The 23196-nt window shown below is 39.8% G+C and overlaps 1 protein-coding gene across 1 annotated transcript in view; it reads left to right on the top strand.

Annotated features, from left to right (window-relative positions):
- Positions 1–1780: 1780 nt before the first annotated feature.
- HSD17B3 (hydroxysteroid 17-beta dehydrogenase 3) overlaps positions 1781–23196 on the top strand; it is a gene marked incomplete at its 5' end in the record, with an annotated part of 46770 nt that continues 25354 nt past the window's right edge. The window contains 3 exons of the mRNA XM_082611179.1: positions 1781–1934; positions 5921–5967; positions 22297–22372. Coding sequence (XP_082467305.1) covers positions 1781–1934; positions 5921–5967; positions 22297–22372 — 277 coding nt within the window. The remainder of the gene's footprint in view (positions 1935–5920; positions 5968–22296; positions 22373–23196) is intronic.

Consider the following 23196-nt stretch of genomic DNA (forward strand, 5'->3'; position numbering starts at 1 on the left):
CAGTGAGGTCTGAATCCCAGCCTTGGCTCCAGGAATTCCCTTCCAAGTTCATTTGTTTCCTAAATACTCTTTTTCAGCCTTTGAGTATTCTTTTGAGTTTTCTTTTATGCCCTTTTAGTAGCTAATTCCTAAATAATTTTTTTTAATATTGAATAGTCCATATTCAAATTTCTGTGTGGTTTGTCTCCTGAGTGGGACTGACGCACTAGTAAAATTGAAGTTGTACATGTATAACATATATGACCCTGCAATCACACGTATGTGTGTGTTTGTGTGTGTGAGAGAGACATGCCCACGTGTGGGAAAGTACAAATACAAGAATATCCATAGCAATGTTGTTTAGCATAATCTAAAACTGAAAACAAATACAATTGTTTGTCAACAGGAGACAGATTGGCTGCAGGATGTGAGAGAAAGAGAGGAGTCAAGGATACCTCTAAGGTTTTTAACCTGAACAACTGGAACATAAGAGTTGCCATGTTCTGGGATAGGGAAGTCTGCAAGGGGAACAAATTTTGACATTTGCTGGTAATATCAGAAACCAGTACTAGACTTAAGCTTGAGATGACGATTAGGCATTCAAATGGAGGTGTTAAGTAGGCAGTTGGAAATGCAAGTCTGGATGAGCAGCCTGGGTTACCACTGAACTTATACATTTGGGGGTCCTCAGTGCACAGCGTCCTTAAAGTCAAGAGATTGAGTAACGTCACCAAATGAGTAAGTGTGGACAGAAGGAGAAGGGGGCCAAAGGATGAACATGGGGGCACTCTTCTCAGATGACTGTCATAGTCTTCTCGCTCCCCCTGCTTCAGTGTCATGACCACTCTCCATCCCCACCTCCAAAAGGTCATCTTCTCTCAGCATCCAGAGTGACTCGGATTAGATAACACCATTGTCTGAGTCTCTTCAGTGGTTTCCTGTTGCTCATAAAGTCCAAACTCCTCACCAGGAGTATCTGGCTCCTCCCCATGCCTTCACCTTACTTTATTCTTTCTCTCCTTTGTTCTCTACAGACCAGTTCCTCTATGTAGTGCTGTTTATTCCTCAGATACATGTATCTTTCTCATTTCAGGTCACTTGCACTAGCTGTTCCCTCAGCCTGGAGGGGGAAACCTATCTTTGCAGGGCTGTCTCCTTTTCATTCAAATTTCAGTTCAAAATACCACCTCTTCACAGAATTTCTTCCTGTGCTCACTAGTCACTCTAACAAGTTACTCCGTAGCACTTTTTCACGGCACTGATATTTGACATTATCTTATTTATTCACACATTGACTGTGAATCTCAGCTCCCCCATGGCAGTGACTGGCCGTGTTTACTATTATATATTCCCAGCGCCTCAAAGAGTGATGCCACCTGTAGGCAGTCAATAAATATTTGCTGAATAAGTGAATGAATGACTTATAGGATTTTTACATACTTTTAAGTATCTTTTTTAGCTTCCAAATTCAGGGAGGGAATGCTGGGCTGCCATTTTTCTTTGTCCAGGCTTTATCTTTCTTTATGTCCACCTTTTACTTCTTCACCAACTCCCCTGTGTCACAAAAGCCCAACAGTGCTATAAAGATATTAGAAAGAATATTTTATTCCGCAGCCTGTGAATCAGAGGATTGTGTAAAGAAGTTACTCCAATCTGAATGCCTCGACACAGTGACGCGTTGGAATGTGCCCAGTGACTCCAGAAGGGGACTGACTGACACTCCTCCAGAGCAGTCACGCTCGCGCCTGGAGGCTGTGAGGGCCCCAACCAGGTCCAAAACAGCATCTGCTGCGGTGCCATCATGGGGGAGTTTCTGGAACAGTTCTTCATTTTTGTAGGGCTGCTGGTGTGCCTGGTCCACCTGGTGAAGTGTGTGAGATTCTCCAAATGTATTTGCCTGCACTTCTGGAAAGTTTCGCCAAGGTCTTTCTTGAGGTCAATGGGACAGTGGGCAGGTAAAGAAAGTTTTCCATCTCTTGTTTTTTTGTTGTTCTTGCTTATTATCAGTTAGATCTCAAAAGATATATTGCATCTTTTCCTTGTGAGAGCAAAGATGTAATTCCTTTGGGTTATTTTAATTTGGGGGGCTGGAAAGCATGAATGAAATTAGGATTGTCTGAGAAATGAGACGTGGGGCATCAGGATGGTAATTAGGGAACAATGTGACTCAGTCCTTGCCTGTGTGCTTCTCCTCTCATTCTCACTAGTTGGGTTTTCTTATTTTGGGAGTTTCTGATGATACAAATAATAGATGCTGCAGAAAATTATGTATCCTCTTCTCCAGATTTTCAAAAGCCCAGGGTGCTTTCATTTTCTTAAAGGGTGTTTCAACCTTCTGAAGTCCAATAATTTAAATTCATTTTATTAAAAAAAATTTCTCTGAGCCCTTTCAAGAAGTGAGGGTAATACAAAATCAAGGCAATAAAGATCTCTGTAGAGACATGTTTTTAAAATGGTTATATATGGAATCTGGGTCTGGTTTGTGTCCCAAGTAGATTGATTAATTGCTGCCTCCCCATGGGATTTAGCTCCTGGAACTGCCATGCAGAATTTCAGCTCCATACTGAGTTTAAGGTGAAGGACGTGAGGCTATGGTTTCAGCATCTCCTTGAATGAAATGCTAAGTTTGCATTTCAAAGTTGGTGTTATGTGCTGGTGTCAGTCTATCAATAACCAATATTGTGGTCGGGCTGGCCCTTGTGGTTCTTACTGTGATTGCAAGATTGCAAGATAACCATCAGGACACTTTAAAAAAAAATAAAGGTTTATTACTTTCAGGACCTGGAAATTATGCAGGACACCTGGTGCCACATAGCAAGGTCATGGGCACAAAGAGAGAGAGAGAGAGTGAATGGGCCTGGAGTTCTGCTTTTATTTTATTCTGGGGTGAGGGCCTAGGGTTTCACAGGCACACTCTTTAATGGTGAATTTAAAACATAAGAGCAGGAATTTAAAGCACAGGAAGAGAAAAAAACAAGTGGTCCAAATGGTCAGTTATTGAAATCAATCAAGATTTTTAAAACAAAAGAACCTCATTTGGGGGAGATGGCCTGGCTCTTTACATGATCGTGTGGCCAGCATAGCTTTTATTAGAAATCACCATCTTTAAAGTTGATGCCTCTTTGAAGTTGATGCCTCATTAGCAATCAAAGTCAGGCACTTGTATTACAAAAAAGAAAAAAACAAAAACAAAAACCCAACTGTCAGGTTTTACACTACAGTTGGGCACCAAGAAATCCAATGATTTAAAAAAAAAAGTAAGAATTTGTGTGGCTTTAGAAATACAATGCCAGGCTAAATAGGAAAGATTGTAAACAACCTTATGGGGCTGCCAGATAAAATACAGGATACTCAGTTATATTTGAATTTCAGATAAATAAAGAATAATTTTTGACACCCCCAATATTATGTGGGACATTCTTATACGAAAAAATTATTTGTTGTTTACCTGAAATTCAAGTTTAACTAGGCATCCTGTATCCTTATTTTCCAAAGCTAAAAAAATTGCTATATGAAAATTGTTTGGCATGAAAAAAACGCATTTTTAACTGTTGCTTGTTAATCTGGGGAGAGAGAGAGAGAGAATATGTGTGTGTGAGCACTCCCTCTCAGGGCAGTATGATGTCTCCAGTGAACTTGCTAAGCAGTTTGAACTTGAGTGTTTTGGATCCAAATACTCTGCATCACACAGATCCAAATGCCTGTGCTCTGAGGGGCTTAGAACTCTGCCCATTAGTGTACGGCAAAGCCCTTCTGAGAACACACATTCTAAAAGAAGTGCATATGCGGTCATATGTGGTTGATTTCCTAATTTTGTCACTGGTATTCTTTTTTTTTTTTTTTTTTTTTTTGGCAATGCTGGGTCTTCCTTGCTGCGTGCAGGCTTTCTCTAGTTGCTGCAAGTGGGGGCTACTCTTCGTTGCGGTGTGCGGGCTTCTCATTGTGGTGACTTCTTTTATTGCGGAGCACAGGCTCTAGGCATGCGGGCCTCAGTTGTTGCGGCACGTGGGCTCAGTAGTTGTGGCTCGTGGGCTCTAGAGCGCAGGCTCAGTTGTTGTGGTGCACGGGCTCAGTTGCTCCGCAGCATGTGGTATCTTCCTGGACCAGGGCTCGAACTCGTGTCCCCTGCATTGGCAGGTGGATTCTTAACCACTGCTCCACCAGAGAAGTCCCATCACTGATATTCTTTATAGATTTGTGTCTCCAAAGTCAGAGCCTGGGTTCAAATCCTGTAGTCATCATTTTTAGCAGTGTGGCCTTGATTGGGTTAATAACTTTCTCTCCCTTAGCTTCCTCAAGTATAAACTAAGGAAAATGATGTTCCCTGAATTATAGACTTGTTTTGGATATCAGATGAGACAGTGGCTGTGGGGTTGCCCATCCACATGCTCTTTCTGCATTTCTGTAAGCCAGACACGGAAGAGCTTTATTGGATGTACAATGCCTATTCCACTTTCTCCCTGAATTCCAGCAGCCTCATCGGTCACCCTCACTTAGACAAACTGATGCTTTCACATTCCCACCACCCACCATGAAGAAGCTGCTAGTGGAAGCCCTGATGTTCTGGGGTGTCAGAGCCAGAACCTCATTTCTGGCTTGGAAGCTGTGTTCCGAGGCCTGATCTGGACACTGGGACAGAGGCAGCACTGAAGACTTTGCTACACACCGAGGAGGGGGTGGAGGTGGCCAGGAACCTCAGGAGCCAGCTTCCTCCCCTCTTCTCCCTCCTGTCCATCTCACGCTGTGTAATTTAACTTGTAAATAATAAGGTCTAAGTGACTAAAAAAAAAACCCAAAAATATAGTGCACGGCAAAAAGTAAACACTCAGTAGGTACCAGCCACTTATTGACGTTATCTTGACTATAGTTCAGGCCTTGTACTGGGTGATTTTGAGGATGCCTGTAATGGAGGGGAAGGTGAGGCAGAAGACAACAACCCTGAGCAAAGTAGCTCTACAGAGTAAAACAAGTCATATACGTGGAGTCACTTAAAAGTACCCAAATAAACAAGTGAAATCACTGGTAATTATTAAAATGAGGGTGCTTCTGCCAGTGTGCTGCCTGAAGCTTTTTCAGCTTGGCCTGCTCTCCCTCTCAAGTAAACTAAATGTATACATAGCTTTTGTGCACACTTTTGGAAAGCATGTCCTCCGATTGTTGGTGCAAATGTAAACTGCAGATATGTATATACTGAATTGTACTGTTTTGAAATTGTGACGTTCACACGAATGAAGTTTACCCTAGAGCTCAGTCATTAAATATGTATGTGCTGTTGTCTATAAAAGGACTAGAAGGTCCATCTCATTGTTATCTATTAATCAATAGATCCAGTGAGCACAGGTTCTTTAGGTTCCTTCATGTCATTGCGTCCTCTTTTTGTATTTCTGTGTTCTCCTCTTTGTTAAGTTCTCTATCTTCAATGGGCTTTGATTGCTGCTGTCCTGTGAGAGTGAGGATAGGAAGTGGGGAGAACTCAACTTTTAGTAAGAACCTTGAAATGTCCTTACAGTGATAATTGGGTGTGTGGGTAGAGAGATAATAGCAAACACTGCTTGTCCTTGATGAATTAAGGCTTAGAAATACACTGCTTGTCCTTGATGAATTAAGGCTTAGAAACGTCTAAACCCTTATGGGGTCTGAATAAAATGTTCCCTGGCTAATGTTCTTTGTTTCATTTTGGAACATGTTTTTCATAGCCTCACCAACCCTTCCCCCTCAACCCCATCCAAAAAAAAAGAAAAAAAAAAAGCTTCATTTTGAACATTTAGTGAAGGGAGTCAAGGCTGGAAACTTCACAGTTGAGCGGAGTAGGGCTGGAGAGCAGAAAGGCAGTACTTTAGAATATTGTGTCCTAGAGAGTAGGCCTGCAAGAACATGTAGCCAGCAAGAAAGGGGTTTAAAGATTAATTCTATCCTTTAAAACCATTTCTGCTTTTTGCAGTGATCACTGGAGCAGGAGATGGGATTGGGAAAGCTTATTCATTCGAGGTAAGTTGTGTTCTTGGAGACTTTCTCCTCCCCTTTTATTAAACACATCATAGTCACATGACTCCCACCCCAAACACTAGTTTTCTGATTATAAAAGCAGTGGACATTCCCTTATGAAGGAAACTAATTTTTATAAAAAAGGAAATTTAAAAATCATAATGTCACTGCCTGGCTACCTTTTAAAAAAAATACAATGATATTCAAAGGTGGCAGTATCTCCCCTTAGGAGTTGTTTTAGGAATTTATGGGGGCACTGTTATTTTCTAGGGTAATTGTACCATAAGCATTTATATACTTAAAGCAATAAAAAAATTATAAACTACTTTCCTTTTATTTACCCTTTACATTATAGCTAGGGCATATGTTGATTTAAAAATCATTTGTGTAGGTAGGATATATATATATATATATATATACAACTTTCCCTTCAAGAAGATTAATGGCATTAAAAAATATAATATAAAGAGAGAATCTGATAGGGCTGAGAGTCACTGGAGTGTGATTAGAGTCCTTGAGTGTTTCCTTCCAGGGTTTTTGTTTCTCTGTAGATAGATAGATAGATAGATAGATAGATAGATAGATAGTAGGTAGCTACACTTTTCTAAAAATGTGTTTACAGCATATGTAGTTTTGTATGCCATTATTATTAGTATTATTACAAGTTCGACATTTTCACTAATGAAGTATTGTTTCCTGGAATTCCTATATATTTTCTTTCTTCCTTGTGCCTATCATACTAACCTATAGAACCATGTAAAATACAGTAGAAGAAATAGAATCCTAGAAATTATGAGAATGGCTGTTAAAAATCAACACCTTAAAAACATAATGAAAATCACTTCAGTTATGAAAACTACATTCAACAATAGTGTAGTACTCATGTGTTTTCTTGTTCCTAAAGGCCTATGTCATGAGAGAGGTCAAACTGTCTTCTGTGAAATGAACATTGCAAGGTATATTGGAGATACCTGATAGAAACTTTTGGTTTTCTTTTTAGTTAACAGAGCTGAACCATACCACTTAAAAGCTCCTAGTGTTGGTCTTTTGGGTCTACCCCCCATCCTCCATGCTCTGAAGATAATTCCTTTGGTACTGACATTCTACTTCAACTCTGTTTTTGTTTTTGTTTTTTTCTTCCAGCTAAAGAGTTCATCTTTGCTCTTATCCTAATTTGTATATAGCAACTTTCTGATGATCAGTAATGCCCAACACTCAGTAGATGAGTGGTTATATTTGAGTGTTGAGGTTGGAGAGACCATGTGCCAACCCCTTTCCAAAGCCTTGTATCTTCCATACCCCAAATCAGAAGGAAAGCTTTTCTAGCTATTTGTGTTAAAACTATATCACCTCTTATATAACTGTTTTTTCACCTTAGACCAGTTTTCTGGAAAGGGTCTTATCTTTCATCCACAAGACCCAAGGCCTTACCTCTCAGTTCTCTGGAGAACTCAGGTTATTTCTTCATGATTTTCCAGATTCTTTCCTCAAATTCATGCTGACCTGATATACCTGTGGCCCCCTTGATATCTTAAGACTCAGATACTTTTCTTTCTTCTTAGAGGAGATGCATGTGCGGATTCTCCTTAGCAATTCATTTCCTTACTCTTTCCAAAAGCAATGGCCTGGGGGTCAGGAGCTATGAGTTCCAGTCCTCATTCAGACACTAACTGTCTGCAGATTTTGGACAAGTTATACATCCTTTCTGGGCTTCCAGGTCTTTATGAGCACAAAAGATGTCTCCTAAGAACCTTCAAATTCTAAATTCTATTTCTCTTCTAGACTAATTCTTGCTTTGCTCTTCTTGTAGAATCTTATTCTTTGTTTCCTTTTGTTCTTTTCTAAGGCTGTGTTAAACAATTTTCTGGGATCCCTACCTTTCTTTCATGCAGGATTCCCTCTCTCCCAGAAAGCCTGTTCTTGTCTCCCTGCTAATTGCTGCTTCAAGGAAAGCAGTTCAGAGTCTGGAATGCTATGGATTGTAATGGTTAAGAATTCGAGGTTGGGAATGGATCAGATGTCTGTTCAAACTCTGCCTCCAATATGCTCACTGCAGAATTTCCACATCAATAAACTGGAGGTGATGATAATTCCATCTGGGCTTTTGTAAAAGTTAAATGGGATGAGACAGGCAAAATGCTTTGCATAGAGTAAGCTCTCCAAGTTTAGCCACTATTATTATTGGATATTTAATCTGTGTTTTCTTTCCCATATATTGCTTGTTTTTTCTCTTTTTGAGAAAGAAAATATGTTGTACTTACCCATATTTTTACTCTATTGTTCTTTCTTCTTCCCTGATGTTCCAAGATTTTTTCTTTTGTTATTTCCTGTCTGTTTAGAGAAGTTCCTTTAGTTGTTCTTTTACAGTAGCTCTGCGGGTGACAAATTCTTTTTGCTTTCCTTCATCAGAGACTATAAATCAGAGATTTATAGTTGACAATCCTTTCCTTTCAGCACCTGAAAAATGTTGTGCCACTTCTTTCTCGCCTCTATGATTTCTGATGAGTCTGATGTTATTCAAATCATTTTCCCCTATAGGTAAGGTGTTGTTTCTCTTTCACTGCTTTCAAGATTTTTTTCTTTGTGTTCAGTTTTCAGAAGTTTAGTTATGTTTCTTAGTGTGGGTTTCTTTGGGTTTATCTTGTTTGAGATTCACTCAGTCTCTTGAATCTGTAGGTTTATACCTTTTCACAAATATGGAAATTTTTCATTCATTCTTTCTTCAAATATGCTTTCTGCCTAGCTGCCTAGCCCTCTTCTCTTCTTCTGGGACTCTAATGACACAAATGTAAGACCTTTCTTATAGTCTAGTGGGTCTCTGAGATGCTGTTTATTTTTTTTCAGTGTATTTTTTCTCTGTTTAGATGGGTAATTCCTGTTGTTTTACCTTTAAGTTCATGGATTCTTTCCTTGGTCTCTCCATTCTGCTATTGAGCCCATCCGTTGAGTTTTTAATTTCACTTTCTGTATTTTTCAGTTCTAAAATTTCCATTTCATTTTTCTTTATATCTTCTATTTCTTTGCTGAAATGTCCTATTTTTCATTTATTTTAATTGTGTTTGCTCTCTGAAGCATTTTTACGATAGCTGCTTTAAAATTCTAGTCAGATAATTCTAACATCTGTGTCATATTGATGTTAGCATTTGTCCATTGTTTTTCTCTTACTCAAATTGAGATCATCCCTATTCTTGGTGTGATGAGTTTTTTTTTTAATTGAATCTTGGACATTTTTGGTTTTATGTTATGAGACTCTGGATCATATTTAAATCTTCTGGTTTAGGTCTGTACTGACATTGCTTCAACAGGGGTAGGAGGGGGTGCTTTTTCCTACCAGGTGAGGTAGAAGCCCAGGTTTTCGACTTGGCCTCCTTTGGGGGGTGCTGCCTCCTTGTTACTGCTGGATGGATGTAGGAGTTCTGGCTTCTCATAAGCCACTCTGGATTTATGGGGCAAGAGTGCATCCTTACTGCTCCCCACAAGCAGTACTTGGAGGAGGTGGTCTCACTATCATTGAGGTGATGGTATAAGTCCTGAATCTCCACTAGGCTTCCTCTGTCATTATCCCAGGGGAAGGAAGAGGGGAGAGAGCAGAAGGGGTGCTCTGGCACTGTCAGGTGGAAGTGGAAGTTCAGGTCTCTGCTGACATGGTGGGTGGGGTGGCTGGGATGAAAGTCCCAGCTCCCTGCTCATCCTTCTCTGATGCCAACCAGGCAGGAGGTTAGAGTCCTTGTTAGGACTCAGCCTCACCAGAGTGGAAGTGTCAGCTCCCCACTCAGCCTTTGGAGGCAGGGGTGGCAATGGGAACATAGATTTTTTTTTTTTTTTTGAGTTGTTTGTCTGGAGTACGACAGTTATTGTCTAAAGTTTTCTGCCTTGCGAGGCTGACATTTTTTGGTTCTTTGGTTAGAGAGAGCAGGCTTTTATTGGGACTTTTTATGTCTGCACTGTTGGTGTTTCTGAATATCCAGCTTCTCCAGCAATAAGTCTGGGATATATGAGGCAAAAAGAAAACCCAGGAAACTCACCACCAGTTTCCTCAGGTCTCGAGGCCCATAGCTGATCTTCTCACTATCTTTTGGAGTCTTCTTGTATTTATTTTATGTATTATGTCCAGGTTGCGTGTTTTAGTTGCATTTCATGGTAGAAATAGGGACTTTTACTCCAACTTTCCAGTAGCCTATTCTATATTACATTTTAACCTAATCTGTATTTGTATTTAGAGTGGAAATAGTGACTTTGCCACCTTTTAAAGGAATTTCAAGCATTATTGGAAGCAGGTGAAAAAAATTGTGGAGAGGGATGGGCTGGAGGAGGAAGGACAAGAATGGGCCTGTTCTTCATGCCTCTGAAGCCTATGCTTCACTCTGTATTTCACACCATTTCCATTCTTTTGGCACCTGAATTCAAGCTCTTTCTTTTATTTACTGCCACACAGAAGAAGCCCTGTCTTCCCTGGCATTCCCACCACCTGTTATAGATTAGCAGCAACAAGAACCTTCCTTGACCTAGGCCCTAACACACAGTAGAAGGAAAATGGTCTATTCATCACAGCAGCAGCCATTCTTCTTTAGCACAGTGCCTGGCAGGGAATTCTGGGAGAGGGTGTGCTTCTGGGGCTTAACTCCCTGAAGGGGGTTGGTGGCAAAACCCACGTATGGAGCCTGTCAGCCTGGACATTCTAGAAAGAAGATTGAGCCCTGCTCAAAGGGACAAAGGGAACATGCTGGCCCAGACAACCAAGTGTTCTCCGTGCCCCCCTCCTGGCTCAGACCACTTCACATGAAACCTTTAAAAAGTCTATGGCTCTTGAGAGAAATGGCACAATTCAGGAGAGGCTGGAAGCACACAAGGCAGAGAGCATCCTTTGTGTTGAAAATGCAAATTGTTTTCCATTTAATGGACAATCTCCCCCTCGGGAGGCTGATGAAGTGAATTGTGAGACGAAGGTGCTTAATTCTTTAGCCATCCTTTGATAGATTCCCAGACTGAAAATGAGGGCTGGAGGTGGGGGTGAGGAATTTTCCAGGAGAGAAAGAGAAGACTTCATGATATCACTAGCCTTAAAATGGGACAGTTCTTATTTTTTTTATCTTTTAATTTTCTATTTATTTTTAAAGTTGTAAGATAGACTTTATTTTTTAGAGCAGTTTTAGATTGACCACAAAATCTTGCAGAAGGTACAGCGAGTTCCCATATACCCCTGTCTGCACACACACCCCAGAGTGGGAAGTTTGCTACAGTGAACATACACTGGCATGTCATTATCACCCAGAGTCCATAGTTTACCTTGGGGTTCACTCTTCTTGGTTTAGTTTTTCCGTGGTGGTTGTTTTTCAGAGGAAAGTGTGTTATGGGCCCAGCTGAAGATGAGTTTCTCTTAGGGAACCTGCTTCCCACCTTCTCCTTTGCTCAGTCTGGTCTTAATGAAGCTTTCTTTACCTAGGGTAAGTCAAAATTGACACAAAAGTCTTTGAGACATTTTCTGTGGCTTATTTCTTTTCTAAGCTGTGTTCCAGCCAAAATGTCTGAGTAAACTTCTTTTTATGTCATTTAAAAATATACTAGGAAATCAACTATTTAAAGGAACAACAGATGCAGAATATCACCCCTAATTACATTCTATATATGTCTAGATATTGATTGATTGTCTTTTTACAAAGTGAAACTTCACTATATAGGTTCCAGGCCAGGGGTGGGACTTGTTATAATACTTTATGGCTGAAGATCAGCTGTTAGACTGAATATAATTTACTTTAAAATACTTCAGCATGCATAATATGATACGCACGTGAATCAGTTTTTTATTTTAAACAGCTTGTTGAGATATAATTTATGTACCATAAAATTCACCCGTTTTAAGTGTATGGTACAATGATTTTTAGTAAATTAACCAAGGTGTACACCATCGTCACCATCCAGTTTTAGCACATTTCCATCATCCTAATAAGAACCTAATGAGATCACTTACAACTGGTCACAGTTAATCCCCCATTCCCATCCCTAGTCCTAGGCTGCCACTAATCTTTTCTGAACATTTCATATGAATTCCACCACACAATATGTAGCCTTTTGTGCCTGACTTCCTTCATTTAGCACAGGATTGTTGAGGTTCATCCATGTTGTAGCATGTGTCAGTGGTTCTTTCATTTTTATTGCAGAATAATATTCCATCGTATGGATATACCACAATTTGTTTATTCATTTACTAGCTGATGAATGTTTGGGTTGTTCCCATTTTTTGGCTATATAATATGCTGCTGTGAACATTCTTATATGCTTGTTTTCATGGACATATGTTTCCATTTCTCCTTTTTTTTTGGGCTGCATTGGGTCTTCGTTGCTGTGCATGGGTTTCTCTAGTTGTGGCGAGTAGGGGCTACTCTTTGTTGTGGTGCACAGGCTTCTCATTGCCGTGGCTTCTCTTGTTGGGGACCACGGGCTCTAGGCGCACGGGCTTCAGTAGTTGTGGCACACGGGCTCAGTAGTTGTGGTGCATGGGCTTAATTGCTCCACGGCATGTGGGATCTTCCCAGGGCTCGAACCCATGTCCCCTGCATTGGCAGGCAGATTCTTAACCACTGTGCCATCAGGGAAGTCCCTCCATTTCTCTTGGGTAGATTACCTAGGAATGGAATACACCACCACACCAAGAGGTGGTGTGTGTTGAGTTTCTTCTACTTGCCCCTCGGGATTCACCCTCTGCCCTTCCTCGCCCTGCTGTATGCCCTAGGAGGCTGCCCTGCACCAAGGGCCTCAGATGGCTTCTGGTTTCAGTGGGGTTTGGTGGGGGTTGGGGGATACTGGCAACAGGTAAGAGAGAGAGAGGAGTGTGAGGTTGGGTTCCTTTCTGCTCTCTCCCTGTGGGCTGGCTGTATCCCTCTGCTGAAGGCCGCACCTCTGTCAGGCAGACCTCTCCACCCTCTGGTTCTGGTAACTGTTCATCCTCAACCCTTTCAGGTTCACAGGTGACAACAGCTCTGCCCTTATTAGCTCCAGAATCTCGTGGGTTCTCTACACATTAGTCACACTTTGTAAATCATCCTTTTATTAAACTCTCTTCTAGTTACCCAATTTGAGTGTGCTGTTTTTGCCAGGACCTTGGCTAAATCCAGGTTTTAGTTAATTTTTAAAGATGCTAAATTAGAGTTCATCTATATCTGTGCTTTAGCTAACTTGACTTTCATTAGAGGGTTTGCCCCTTAGCCTAAGAGAGGTTATAAATAATTTTCCTGAGGAAGTGCCTTCCAAGATATGAGGATTAGCTAGAAATATTGTACAGGCACTTCTGCCCTCCTATGAACAAGGATGTAATATCTGTGAGCATCGCAGAGTGGTGTTCTTGGCCTTTAACTGATTTGGCCCCATGTCCTGCTGATAGTGGAGGATTCTGTCACCCTACCAGCTAGAAGTTTGACTGCACCCTGCCCCCAGAACATTATCATATCTACCTGGGATGAGCCTTCACAGAGTGCCTAAGGGACAGAAAGCTGGGACTCCACTGAGCTATAAGAATAGGTTCATGCCTAGGGGTAAAACAGGAATAAAGACACAGACCTACTTGAGAATGGACTTGAGGATATGGAGAGGAGGAAGGGTAAGCTGTGACAAAGCGAAAGAGAGGCATGGACATATATACACTACCAAACGTAAGGTAGATAGATAGTGGGAAGCAGCCGCATAGCACGGGGAGATCAGCTCGGTGCTTTGTGACCGCCTGGAGGGGTGGGATAGGGAGGGTGGGAGGGAGGGAGACTCAAGAGGGAGGGGATTTGGGAACAGGTGTATGTGTATGACTGATTCACTTTGTTATAAAGCAGAAACTAATTAAAAAAAAAAAGAATAGGTTCATGACTATTTTGATGCCAGCTTACTAATGAATGTTTCTGTTGGTAGGATTTGGTCTGAGCCTTGTTTAAATTTTATAACACACCATCTGCTGGCTGGTTGTTGGGGAGGAGATCTGTAGCCAAAATCTATCTCTAATTACTGGAGGCAACAAGAAAACCCAGTGATTATGAACAACCAAACAGGCTTAGGTCAGAGAAAGACATAATATTTAATGCCTCCCAGGGTTCCAGTCATTCAGGGTTCTAGTCAGCTCTGCCCAGTCCTTAGGAGCATGTGCAGCTGCTCTGGTCTGTACAAAAAGCAGCCCAGCTGGCCCCAAGCAGTGCCAGCCCCTCTGGCCTCATCTCAGCCCCAGCTAAGCACCATACAGCCCCATACAGCATCTACTCACTTCACATCCCCAATTCTCTTTTAAAAAGCACTGTTACCTAATTTTCCTGTATTTATTTAGCTTCCTTTAGCTTCTTTTTTAAAATTAAACTTTTAATTTTGAGATAATTGTAGATTCATATGCAGTTGTAAGAAAGAATACAGAGAAATCCCATGTACCCTTTACCCAATCTTGCAAAGCTATTCTACATCACACTCAGGATATCCACATGGATATAGTCAAGATACAGAACATTTCCATCAACGCAAGGATCCCTTGTGTGGCCGTTTTATAAACACCCCCACCCCCTCCTTCCTTCCTTCCTTCCTTCCTTCCTTCCTTTCCTCCTTCTTTCTTTCATTATTTCTTTCTTGACGTATAGTTGATTTACAATGTTGTGTTACTTTCTGCTGTTCAGCAAAATGATTCAGTTATACATATATATACATTATTTTTATATTCTTTTCCATTATGGTTTATTACAGGATATTGTTTCCAGTTTTGGGCAATACTTATAAAGCTTCTATAAACATTTGTATATAAGTTTTGTGTGAACATAAGACTATTTTTTCTGGAATAAATGCTCAGGAGTGCAGTTGCTGGCTGGTGTGATAGTTGCATGTTTAGTTTTTTAAGAAACTGCTAAACTGTTTCCCAGATTGTTTGTACCATTCTCACCAGCACTGTATGTGTGGTCCATTTTCTCCACATCTTCACCAGCATTTGGTGTTGCTATGTTTTATTATAGCCATTCTGAGAGCTGTGTAGTAATATCTCATTGGGGTTTTAATTTGCACTTCCCTGATGGCTAATGATGTTTATGTATACATTTTTAATTCAAAGAAGTGTAAGGAAGAAAACAGCAAAAAGGCCATCATCTCTTTGCCCAGATAATTCCTGTTAAAGATAAAGTAATACAGGCATAAAATTAGAAAACTCAAGCAGCACAGAAAAGCATACAAAGGGAAATAAAGACCTCTCCTCCCTCACCCCTGCCCTTACCTGGCCCTTCTCTGTAAAGGTCACCAGTGTTCACAGTGTCTTGAGATTCCTTTCAGAAAAGGTAAAGGAAAACCATGGCTATATTCATACTTACATGTTGACATGGATGTTGATAGTACAGAGTAACTTCAGCGTAGCAATCCAGAGACTTTCCTGATTAGTGGGTGGCTCCGTCCAGTTCCTTCTGTCTTGCTTCTTGTCTATCTTATAAGCCTTTGTGCTACTCTTCAAGGTTGGAGCTGGGTCATAAGCACATCTGTGTCCTGCAGCCCACTGACAGCACTCAGTCCTATGGCCAGACATAGGGCAAGAAAGGCCAGGAGTGTCATCTAGTCACATGCCCAGAAAGAAGGAAAGTAATTTATAGTCTCCTAGCAGAATTTACACCTGTATGTTTAGTTTTTGCCCACATGAGCACAGATGGGATCCTGCTTCACACAACCATAAACCCTCTTCTAAACTTTGCTTTGTCCATTAAATAATGTAATATGGAGATCTTGCCACAGCAAAGGCATACAGATGGCCTTCATTCTTTTTAATGGTTTCAGGGTTATCCTATCCCAGGGATGTACTATGTCTCTTTTATCGGCCTCTTAGGGATGGGCAGTAGGGTTACTTTTTGTTTTTGTAGTTACAAATAATGTTTCAAGACACACCCTTGAAGATGAACTTACACATATCCAAGTATACATCCCTAACAGTAAGATTGCTGGCTCAATGGGTATGTGCATTTAAATACTGGATACCATTGCCAGATTGTCCTCTATATGATTGAACCAATTTTAACCCATCTTATATTACTATAAATTTTAATACTGATATACATATATATTTAAACATTTTAAAACTTACTTTTTGTCACTTTAACATATATAAACATACATTCTTGGCTATTAATGCCTACAGAATGCTAGAAGCAAAATATATGACTAAAGATTATCTGGTTTAATTTCTCCATATCTGGGCAATTCTAGTGCCACCCCCAATGTCTGGGATGGTATGGATGCTACAAGCTCCAGTGTGACAGGCAAGGTAGTTAGAATGCTTCTCAAGACAGTGCTCCTGTCAGTTACAGGTAATGGCACAGTGTGGCCCCTTGGATTAAAATCCCTTGGCTCAGCCCAACCCAAGAAAAACCAACTGCTTTGCTCTATTCTTGAGTATTATCACACATTTACTGTCAATATATGATGGTGTCTTATGCCATTTCAGCAAGGAAATTCTTCCTAATGTCTAAATTACTCTAGTCTAAATTACTCCAGCTGCACTCTAAGCTTATTCTCTTTCATCTTCCCTTAAATGAAAGCATCAGCTTTTAATTATTTTTATGTTTCCTTGGATTCATTGCTTTGTTCCTTTGTGTCTTCACTTCAACCCTATACTTTCTGAACCAGGCTTTAAGTATCCTAAATTCATTATAGTATGTCATGTTTGTATGTGTGCGCACATGTGTGTGTGTGTGTGTGTGTGTGTGTGTGAGAGAGAGAGAGAGAGAGAGAGAGATGTACCAAATAAGAGTGTACATAATATCTAAGTGTGGTTACAAAAAAAATTAAAATGAGTACCGTATCTCTTATCACCAAGCTTAAGAAATAGGTCATCACCAGTTTCCTTGAAGTTTGTCATATAGGCACATATGTCATGCCTTTGTGTTTCCCCTCCTCACTCCCACAGATGTAAGCACTATCATGAACGTTGTGTTAATAATTTCCTTACTTTAAAAAAGTTGTTACACATGCGTGTATCCCTCAACATTTGGTTGCATCACTTGTTTTGAACTTAATATAAATTGATTCATATGTCTTCATGTAATCTGCTTCTTACTGATCAATATTGTGCTTTTGACATTCATCCATGCTGATGTGTGTAGAACATGGTTCATTCATTTTCAGTATTGTATACTATTCCATTATATAAGTTGACCCAATTTAGTTATCCATAGTAATTTAATTCACAATGGCAACAGATAAACATAGGATATTGGTGGCAGGGACAGCTAAGTTTTCCCTCAAATCCCTATTCTCCCATTGTATAAAGTTGTAGCTAGTAAGTGGCTATCCAGCCAGGGAACTTCCCACACTCCCTTACATATAGCTGGGGCTATGTGACATGTTTCCAATGAAATCAGGCAGAAACGATGTGTGTCATTTCTTGGTCAAGGTGGTTGAGGGAGGGGATATATCTTCTCTACCCTCTTCCGATCCTTGCACTGGCTGGATATCAACAGCCAGGGCAATCTTAGAAACCTAGTGTTGAAGGTGGCAATGCCTTTCTCAGCTGTGGGTCCTGAAGGACTATGTGGAATAGAGTCTGTTATACAAGACAAAAACCAAACTTCATTGCGTGAAGCCACTGAAATTTTGGAGTTATTTGTTACAGCAGCTTAAGTTATCCCAACTAATGCAAACTAACAAGAAATGTCCAAGATTTACATGAAGAAACTTCTAAAAGTTTTAGAAGAATGCATAAGATTTGAATAAATAGCATATTATGGATGAGATAACTGATTACTGCAAAGATGTGACTTTTCACTTAAATATCTCTAATTTCAATATAAAACGTTAAAAAATATAATCTTATCATTTACTTGGAAAATTAAACTAAGAAGATAGCACAAGAACATTTTGAAAGAAAATAATAAATCATAGAGACTTCCTCTGTGAGACACCAGATATCAAAGCCTATTATAAGATTATCAGAAGTGGCACTGGCACAGAAGTTAACAAATAGGCCAGTGGAAGAGAACAGATAGATTAGAGACAGGTCCACTTACATATAAGAACTTGGCATAAGCATTTCACATCAGGAAAAGATGGACAAATAGAAAAATGTTGCCAAGACAATGAGCCACCCATTTTGAAAAAAATAATGCTAGATGATTTCAACCTCACTCTATTCTCAAAAATAAACAACAACAACAAAAATTAAAAAACTACAAGTGTTACAGGAAAATGTATTTATATCCTTGAAGTTAGGGAAAATCATAAAGGAAATTCTAAAAAAAATAAGGAAAATATTCACAAACTTGGTAACATTAAAATTAATATTATGTAATGTATGGAAAAGACACCATAAACAAAGGAGAAAATAATTACTGTATATATAGTAGGCAAATAATTAATACCAAGTATATGTAAAAATAAAGCTCCTACAAACTTATAAGAAAATGACAACCCAACAGTAGAATGGGCAATGGGTATATTCTGGTTATATCCAGACAAAACTATAATTCAGAAAGATACATGTACCTCTATGTTCATAGCAGCACTATTCACAATAGCCAAGACATGGAAACAACCTGAATGTCCATAAACAGATGAATGGATAAAGAAGGTGTGGTACATATATACAATGGAATACTACACAGCCATAAAAAAGAATGAAATAATGCCATTTGCAGCAACATGGATGTGTCTAGAGTTGCAACATACTAAGTGAAGTAAGTCAGAAAATGACAAATATACGATATCACTTGTATGTCTAGAGTTGCAACATACTAAGTGAGGTAAGTCAGAAAATGACAAGTATCATACGATATCACTTGTATGTGGAATTTAAAATATGACACAATGAACCTATCTGTGAAACAGAATCACGGGCATAGAGAACAGACCTGTGGTTGCCAAGGGGGAGGGGGTTAAGAGAGGGATGGATTGGGAGGTTGGGGTTAGCAGATGTATGCTTTTATATACAGAATGGATAAACAAGGTCCTGCTGTATAGTACAGAGAACTATATTCAATATTCTATGGTATGTACCATGTCTTCTTTATCCATTCCTCTGTCAATGGGCATATATACAATGGAATATTACTCAACCATAAAAAAGAACGAAATAGTGCCATTTGCAGCAACATGGATGGACCTAGAGATTGTCATACTGAGTGAAGTAAGTCTGACAGAGAAAGACAAATATCATATGATATCACTTATATGTGGGATCTAAAAAAAACGGTATGAATGGACTTATTACAAAACAGAAATAGAGGACCTCCCTGGTGGCGCAGTGGTTGGGAGTCCGCCTGCCGATGCAGGGGATACGGGTTCGTGCCCCGGTCTGGGAGGATCCCATATGCCGCGGAGCGGCTGGGCCCGTGAGCCATGGCCGCTGGGCCTGCGCATCCGGGGCCTGTGCTCCGCAGCGGGAGAGGCCACAACAGTGAGAGGCCCGCATACCGCAAAAAGAAAAAAAAAAAAAAAAAAAAACAGAAATAGAGTCACAGATGTAGAAAACAAACTTATGGCTACCAGGGGAGAAAGGAGGGTAGGGGGGGATAAATTGGGAAATTGAGATTGACATACACACATTACTATATATATAAGATAGGTAACTAATAACGACCTACTGTATAGCACAGGGAACTCTACTCAATACTCTGTAATGACCTATATGAAAAAAGAATCTAAAAAAATAGTGGATATATGTATATGTATAAATGATTCACTTGCTGTACAGCAGAAACTAACACAACATTGTAAATCAACTATACTCCCATAAAAATTAAAAGAATAAACATACTTGGAAAATTAAAAAAAGAAGATGCACTTAAAGGTTCATTGATGATGGATGAATAAACAAAATGTGGTGTATGCATACAATGCAGTATTATTCAGCCTTGAAAAGGAAGGAAATTCTGACACATGTTACAATGTGGATGAGCCTTGAGGACATTATGCTAAGTGAAATAAACCAGTCACAAAAAGAGAAAAACAAAAAACAAACGAACAAAACATTCTATGATAAGCCATAATGGAAAAGAATATAAAAAGAATTTTTATATATATATATGTATAACTGAATCACTTTGCTGTACAGCAGAAATTAGCACAAAATGCTGTAAATCAACTATACTTCAACAAAAAATTTAATAAAAAAGGGTATATGCTGGTAATTCACATATAAACATACAAAAAAAAATCAGTCCCACTGATAGTTGGAAAAGTGCAAAGCAAAACAGTAAAGAGATGTAATTTCTTGACTTTTAGTTTGAAAAATTTGCTAATATAATATATGGGCCAGAGTGTGGAGAAGTAGAAACTGTATTTTTGATGGTACAGTTTGAAGGGAGGATATTTTGCCAATACTGTGAAAATTTAAAAAGCATGTACCTTTTAACACAGCATTTCACTTCTCCTTGGCTATCTACTCTAGGAATTAATTCACTTGTATATACAAAGAGCAGTATTGAAGGGTTTTCACTGTAGCAATATTAGTAATAGGAAAACTTCAAAACAACTTAAATGCTCACCCAAAAGTGAACTATAGAGCACTATGAGGCAATAAAAATGTGGCTCAGCATGGACTGACATAGAAGTAGATACAATACTTAGAGATAAGACACATCATTAAGTTAAAAAGACAAGATTATAATGCCATTTATAAAGTGTGAAAAGAAAGAAATCCCACAAAACAAACTTCCATTTCTGTATGTACTTATAGACACATGTAGATGCAGAGAGAAAGTTAGAAAGGAGGATCAACACCAAACTAAAGACAGCGGGAGCCTAGCGGTGGTGGGGAAATGGAACCGTGGGTGTGGCTTAGTGACAGCTTTTACAGTGAGAATGTGCTTGTGTATTTAATAGTATAATTTAATAAATCAAAATAGAAAAAGATGTAAATGCTGAGGCTTCAGCTCCAGAGATTCTTAATTGGATGGTTTTGGTGGGAATTGGTGTTTATTTTTGACATCTTCCTGAATGATTCTGATACCACAGGTTTGAATATTGGCTATTGGAGACTATATAGTAAAGTCTTCAATTCAGCTTCTTATGTGTTTTCTATAATATAACTCCTTGTTAAAATCTGGCATAGTGCTTGTTTTGGCAGCATATACACTAAAACTGAAGTGACACAGTGAAGATTAGCATGGGCCCTGTGCGAGGATGACACACAAATTGTGAAACATTCCATAATTGTGAAACATTCCCTATAGGTAAATTTTATGTCATGTGTATTTTACCACAATTTAAAAATATAACAGTTTCATTTAATAAAACCATAGAGAAGGATTTCAATTAACTGGGCCCTTTGTCACTAACTCAAATGTTGTCTGTCTCTATTTTATTTTATTTTTTAAAATTTTTTGGTCTTTTTTTTTAACATCTTTATTGGAGTATAATTGCTTTACAATGCTGTGTTGGTTTCTGCTTTATAACAAAGTGAATCAGTTATACATATACATCTGTTCCCATATCTCTTCCCTCTTGCGTCTCCCTTCCTCCCACCCTCCCTATCCCACCCCTCTAGGTGGTCACAAACCACTGAGCTGATCTCCCTGTGCTATGTGGCTGCTTCCCACTAGCTAGCTATTTTACGTGTCTCTGTTTAAATGAACATTGGTTTTTCCATTTGTCTTCAGGCAAAGCTCTATCTTTTCTCACCTGTAGCATTTTTGGTGTGAGGAGTCTGGGCCTGTCCATGACAACTCAGCACACTGCGTTTACCTGTCTCCTATGCTATGTTCAAGCACACCACTTCTGCACACTGTCGCTCAGCCCCCATGAGTCGAAGCAGTGTCCAATCTGAAGAGAGCTCCTTCTGATCTCAGGGAAGCATCTATTTACCCTCCAGTTTCCTATTCCATTTTCTGTCCTGTTGGGAGCCAGAAAACAGAAAGAAAGGGCTCAGGTCCATGACTGTGCCCAAGTGAATAGAACCACAGGAAGAACGTTCTTGTGAATAGGAAGCAGCTCACAAGTCACTGCAGAAATATTGTTTTTTATTATGGGATGCTACTCTAGACCCTGTTACATAAATTATAGTATAAAATCCTCCAAATTCTGAATTCCACCACACATCTGATCATAGGTGGTTTAGATAGGAGGGCATTCAGATTGTGGATCTGTACAAAAAAGCACTTAGAATAATAGTTCCTGGCACATAATAAACACATGCAAATAAACTACTGTTATGTCACATTTAGCCTGGCCCAGTGTGGCTGTTTTACTCATAACCCAGAAACCTTTGTCACATTCTGCATATTTAAACTCAGGAGAAGCAAGCACATCACCCTGTGACCAACTGAGTGATGCCCCAACTCACCTTTAATGTAACAAGCCTTCCCTGTCTGCTTATCATCTCCTTTTTGGTTTTCCTGTCCCTACCCTCAGTTAGCAAGACAGGGACTCAATGTCGTGCTTATCAGCCGGACACCGGAAAAACTACAGGCCATTGCTGCGGAGATTGGTGAGTGACCCCAAGAAATAAGGGAGATGTTTGTGGAGCCCACCAGCCAAGTCTGCTCCTGTCCTGCCCATAGAGACATCTGTCAGCATCCCTACGTCTGCTCTCTGGAGGCTGGGGTACCAGCCTCCTTAAGGGAGCCCAGTTTACAAAGTTAAGTGCAGGATATAAGTGGCTTTAGTTCACTTCAGTTTAGTTCACCAGGGGCTCTTCAGGCTGCATGAAGCAGGGGCAGACTCACCCCACAAATAGGTCTGCTCTCTTCTTTGGTCTAACGTCTCCATATCTAGAATCAGACCCCCTCATCCAGGGGCCTCAGCTGTCTGATTGCTTCTGCTACTCCCTTCAAAAGCAGGATCTGTGTTTGGGACTTCACTTCCCTATGTCTATGCTGTGCTCCTTGCAGTAGAGTGAGGGACAATGCTTACTGCTAGTTGTTAGATTAAAAAAAAAAGATTTGATCCAGGGCTGCCATGTATGGTTTTGAAAGTTGTACACTATACAACCCCAAGAGACAGCATTTATATTATAAGGCTTTATTATTATGATCCACTCTGACATGTTCTTAGTTAATAATGATCATCATATCCCTTTCTGGGCATTTGCATTTCAATAATAATTACTAATTTAGTAATTGATAAATTCCTTAACTCAAAGGAATGAGTCTTCAACTATGAAGACTCGTGAAGACCATAGCAGGCTATCTGGGGGAGGGCCTTATTTCTCTGGAGAGAATTTGGGCTAAGAGAAGGCCGTGGGAGGTGTGGGGTTGAGCAGTCACAACGAGGAGGCTCAGTGCCCTTGAACCAGTGAATTCTGCTTTTGTT

The sequence above is a fragment of the Mesoplodon mirus genome (assembly GCF_964341445.2).
Source record: "Mesoplodon mirus genome assembly, chromosome: 1".
NCBI lineage: Eukaryota > Metazoa > Chordata > Mammalia > Artiodactyla > Ziphiidae > Mesoplodon > Mesoplodon mirus.